We start from the raw sequence: 4740 nt of genomic DNA on the forward strand, positions 1-4740 counted from the left end.
TTAAGCGCTAACTTACTTTCAATTACTGCGAGCGCAGTTTTACGTGTATCGCTAACGCAACAGGGTAAGTACAAATCTTATATTTTCTCAAATCTATACATTGTCGCAATCGTCGCTTTTCTCGACTCTTTATCTATTGCGAATCAACAAATTGCAATCGTAGTACCTAAACGGTATAACAATGACTAAAAGAACTGACATATAAAAGGTGCAGCTCAACTCATGAATCGGCAATGCATATTCTGCCAAGAGGGGGGGGGGGGCATATAGGATCGGCCAGTATGAGAATAGTAAATTGTACGAAGGATACATTTTTGCAGCTATCGTTTGTTCCAACAATTATCAGTGCAATCGTTATTTCAGCGCAGCCGTTTGGATGCCAAATTCGTGCAAAATCTACGGGAAATCCGAAAGATTTTGGTTTTCAATGAATTTCCGTACTATCGTATTCCGTATCATATTCCGCCGAAAGAAAATTTGACACGACAAATAATAAATTTCGATTTCCAAACAGTCGTATAATATTGAAGTGAACGACAAGTGACATCGATAAACGCCGGATGAGTGGCCGGACGTCGCTCAATCAATTTCGGAGCGTGTCATTCGGAAGTTCGCGAGGCGAGCGTCTTTTTCAGCGATCTCGTGCTCGTCGACAATGCCGCGACACTCCGTTCAAATGGTCGACGGCGATACGGCTAGAAAAGACGCCCGCTCGGCGCGTCGCGCTCCCGGCGGAGCCGCCGGCGCCTCCGACTTAAGTGACGCTGTGCCCCGACAGCAGACAAAGCCGGACGATAAGCCAGCGCTCCTGGCGTTCGAATTATGCACAGCTCGGCCGATACACCGCGCGCTGGCTGGCTCGTCGCGTGAATTCGACGTACGAGCACGGCGCGCTCGGGAATTTCACGCCCGGGTGGACGGGGGTAGGCGACGACGCGACAACGTTAGTCCGGAACGCGCAAATTGATCGGTTGACGATGCCGCAAAACTAAGCCAGACGGAAACTCGAAAGGGATGTGTGACGGAGGACACGGTACCATGTGGGGGCGCTGACCCGACTGCTAATAGCTCGCGGCGTAGTCTAGGAGCAGGTTGAGCTTTCTACCTATCGAGGGATAGGTGTTTTCCATCTACTTTGACCTCCACAACTGGAGTCCCGATGGCGCCAAGCTGATAGGTGCTCGCATCAATTTTTTTGTTTTTCAACGAACTAATCGTTCGAGCAGTTTCGTTCCGTTGCAATCGTAGGTTTGTGGTCGTTTGTGATTTTTGCGATTCGAGAAAAGCCAGGCGCTTCTCATCGACGATAGAATCCACTCGGAACTACGACTGCAATAGAACAAAATTGATGAGCGTTCGAGCAGTCGACTTGTAGACAACGAATCACCGCAAACACTTACAGCTCCAGCGCCACCGAAATCCGAGCCGAGGAGGTCAAGATAGGCGAACAACAGCCGTTCGATTCGTTGGACACCGATGGGCGGCGAAGAGTCCTGCTGCTGGAGCAGCGTCAAACGCGCGCGTCGAATCAGAGGAAGGTGCTCCAGTAGACGACGTTGAGAATGAGAAAGGCGAAGGGGAAGAGAAAGCGCGAGAGTTTGTCGATGTAGATGGCAGTGGCGCGACCCTCGCAGCAGGTGTCGTACTGGGGCGACTGGGCTGCCTGGCTCCTGGAGGGGCTGCCTCTGCGCTCCGAGTCGGCCGCTGCTCCCCTGATCGGCGTCTGCCAACGAAGGCGTCGCTTGAGAGGAGGTTCGCGGCGATGGCCGCCGCCGCGCCGTTCGCCCGACTCACCTTGAACTCGTCGATGGCCTCGCGGAGGTCCTCGTCGGAGTAGCCCTTCATCGCCTTGGTGGCCACCGGCCCCATGTAGTTGTTGACCACGGCGAACTCCATGAGCGACAGGAAGACGAAGACGCTGCACGAGGACATCCAGACGTCGATGGCCTTGACGTAGGAGACGGGCGGCAGCGACTGGGTGTTCTGGGTGGCTGAAACCAGAGCGAGAGAGCGCGGGAGTAGTTGGCGCGGGCGGCCGGGGCAAACGGGGAGCCGCGGCGCGGAGCTGCTCACCGAGGGTCAGGAGGGAGGTGACGCCGAGGGTGACCCGCGCGGGTATCGCCTCGGGCTTGATCCAGAAGGCGATCCACGACATGACGACGATGAGGGCCGAGGGTATGTAGGTGTGGAAGAGGTGGTAGCCGAGGCGGCGCCGCAGGTTGAACACAATCTGGATGCAGGTGAAGTTGCCGGTGGAGTACTCGATGGTGCAGTCGGTGGTGTAGTTGTTGGCGATGTCGAGCTGCGGCAGCTCGATCTCGGGGTTGACGACCAGCGGATCGGTCAGGTTCCAGATGAACACGAGGTCCTGCGTGGTGTGCGACACTGCGGAATCGGAATCGGGGCGCCAGCGTGAGCGTCGAGCGGCTGGCCGGGGGGCGTCGATACTCACGACTCTCGATCATCATCGAGCAGATCTGCGTGTCGTGCGGGTAGGACTCGAACTTCATGGCGCAGGAGAGCACGAGCGTGAGCTTGGACATGTAGAGCAGCGTCTTGTCGTGGTAGAGCCAGAGGTAGTGGTTGGGTATGGACATCTCGTGGAAGGTGACCTTCTTGGCGTTCTTGAAGAAGCAGTCGGGCCGCCAGATGTTGTGCAGCCAGTCGACGTCGAGGATGCGGTACTCCTCGGACATGTTCTCGGGAAGCCGGAGGCGCGAGTCGCGCCAGCTCTGCGCCAGGAAGATGTCGGCCACGTAGGTCATGGACTCCTCGTTGATCGAGTCGATGCTCAGCACCGTCACGTGGAAGTAGACGATGGTCGGCTGGCCCAGGTACTTGGGCGCTCGGTGCTTGTCGTAGTTCTTCGGGTTGAGCGGCAGTATGTCCCGCAGCGAGAGCGACACCTCCGTGCGCCCGTAGTCCTCGCTGTCGGCGCCGCCGTCCCTGCAACAGGCCCCTCCGGCCCTGTAGCCGAGCCGCCCGCCCGCCCGTCCGCCCGCGCGCCCGCGCGCCCGACCGCCTGCGCGCCCCGCTTCCGCGAGCGCCCCCGCGAGTGCGCGCGAGCGAGCCGCTACAGGCAGACGTCGATCGAATATTAGCGATTCCGATGAAACAGCAATATCCGAAGGGAGAAGCCATAAGAGGACTTCGTGCTGTGCATACCCTAAAGTTCATCCGACAACGGTCTTTGCTCCCTCCCTGCTGCCTACCTGCCGTCGCTCGGCCGCTCGCGGCCGCCGCCCAGCGACCGTCGCGCTGGCGGCGGCCGCGGGGGGCCCGCGTCGGAGCGCGCCGAGCAAATGCCATGTGAGAAGAGTTTTACCTGGCGATCTTGGGGAAAAAGCGGTAGTCGCGTTTTCTCATCGAGGCCGAGAGCCGAATAGTGCGACTGGAGCCGAGGCTATCGAAGCTAAGGTGCCAAGCCTCCAGCTGCGTGGAGAGGACGGCCTCGCAGACTCTGTCGCTGGCGGGCGCGCGGCACGCAAGAGAAGAGGCCAGAGTTAGAGCGGTGCAGGCGCAGTGCGCGCGGCGCGCCTGGGCGGTCGACCCTGGGGCTCGACGACGTCTACTCACGGGTAGTGCAGCGCCGCCATGTCCAGCAGCGTGTACAGGTAGCAGCAGAGCACCGCCAGCGAGCGCCTCCGCGGCATCCTGGGCGCTCGGCTCGCGCGGGCCGACCGGGCGCGCGGCTCTACCACTGGCGCGCGGCTCCGCGGGCCGGGCGTCGGCGCGCCAGCCGTTCGGCCGCACTGGGCCCCATGCTGCTCGACGAGGGCGCGAGGACGGGCGATCAACGGTCAGGCCGGGCCGAGTCGCGCCCGCCGGGCATCGTCGCAGGCTCGCACTGCCGCGCCAGTGGCGGGGGTGCGCGTGCGATCGCGGAAAATCGGCCCCCACCCCGCGCCTAAGCCAATTTCCCTATCGACGAACTGATTAAGCCCTACTACTCTCTCATCGACGGGCGCGCTCATCGCTGCGCGCGACTCGCCGCCGGCCGATCGCGCCGGCCACCGCGGCCGTCAATCGCCGCCGATCCGCGGCCGCGCGGCTCGGCGCTCGGACTCGGCCCGGCCCCGGCCGATCGCGCGCGGCGCGCCGGGTCGTCGGCTCGCGGCGCGCCGGGTCGTCGGCTCGCGGCGCTGGCCCGCTGCTGCTCCTCGTGGCGGTCCCCGCGGCCCGTCGCGGATCGGCGTCGCCGGTGGTCCGTCGCGGCTGCTCGATTGCAGTGCCGCGTTAATGGGGTTAGGGCTGCGAAGCCAATTGCGCGGATCATCACGCCCGGCGCGGTCGGCCGCGTCGCGGTGGGGGTCGGTGGAGGCGGCGGCGGCGGCGGCGGCGGCGGCGGACAAGCGAGCGCGCGACTTTGCCGGCGGCCGCTGCGGGCGCTCGGCGCTTGCCGGCTGTCGGCCTGAGACGTCGGCGGGGTGGATCGATCGGGGGTCCCGCGGCTCCCTCGGCGTCGCTCCTTTCGGGTCACCGAGCCGCGCTCGTTCATTTTTAACGAAAGCACTGCGGTGAAGTGCCGCCGCCACCGCTATTACCGGCGTTTTCTATTTTTAGGCCGCCCCTCGCCCATCCCCTTTGCCCCCCCGCCGCTCCCCTCAATTTTTTCCGCCAGCGCTGCCGCGCATTGAGCCTCCCAATTGAGCCGACTGCCTTTCTCCCGCTTTGTCCGGCTATCGATCATTATATGCCAGTGCGATGCTGCACTCAGCGGGATAGGAGCTTGGGTAGGTC

General features: G+C 62.1%; 1 protein-coding gene across 3 annotated transcripts; it reads right to left on the reverse strand.

The window, feature by feature from the left end:
• Positions 1 to 49: 49 nt before the first annotated feature.
• On the reverse strand, positions 50 to 4543 carry LOC131666462 (glycine receptor subunit alpha-2). Of its 3 annotated transcripts, XR_009302095.1 has the most exons (7): positions 3577 to 4543; positions 3326 to 3466; positions 2453 to 2946; positions 2074 to 2385; positions 1795 to 1991; positions 1401 to 1723; positions 50 to 1329 (listed from the first exon to the last, which is right to left on the reverse strand). XR_009302095.1 is itself a non-coding variant. In XM_058939134.1 (6 exons), the coding sequence occupies exons 1-6, from the start codon at positions 3651 to 3653 to the stop codon at positions 1529 to 1531; spliced, it is 1416 nt and encodes a 471-aa protein (XP_058795117.1). In that variant the 5' UTR covers positions 3654 to 4543; the 3' UTR covers positions 50 to 1528. The 3 variants fall into 3 exon arrangements, 2 of the variants coding, with proteins under 2 accessions (XP_058795117.1, XP_058795118.1); XM_058939134.1 differs by having other exon boundaries at positions 50 to 1723; XM_058939135.1 differs by lacking the exon at positions 3326 to 3466 and having other exon boundaries at positions 50 to 1723.
• Positions 4544 to 4740: the final 197 nt, after the last annotated feature.

Source organism: Phymastichus coffea, unplaced genomic scaffold (assembly GCF_024137745.1).
Source record: "Phymastichus coffea isolate CEN01 unplaced genomic scaffold, Cenicafe_Pcof_1.1 PCOF00058, whole genome shotgun sequence".
Classification (NCBI taxonomy): domain Eukaryota; kingdom Metazoa; phylum Arthropoda; class Insecta; order Hymenoptera; family Eulophidae; genus Phymastichus; species Phymastichus coffea.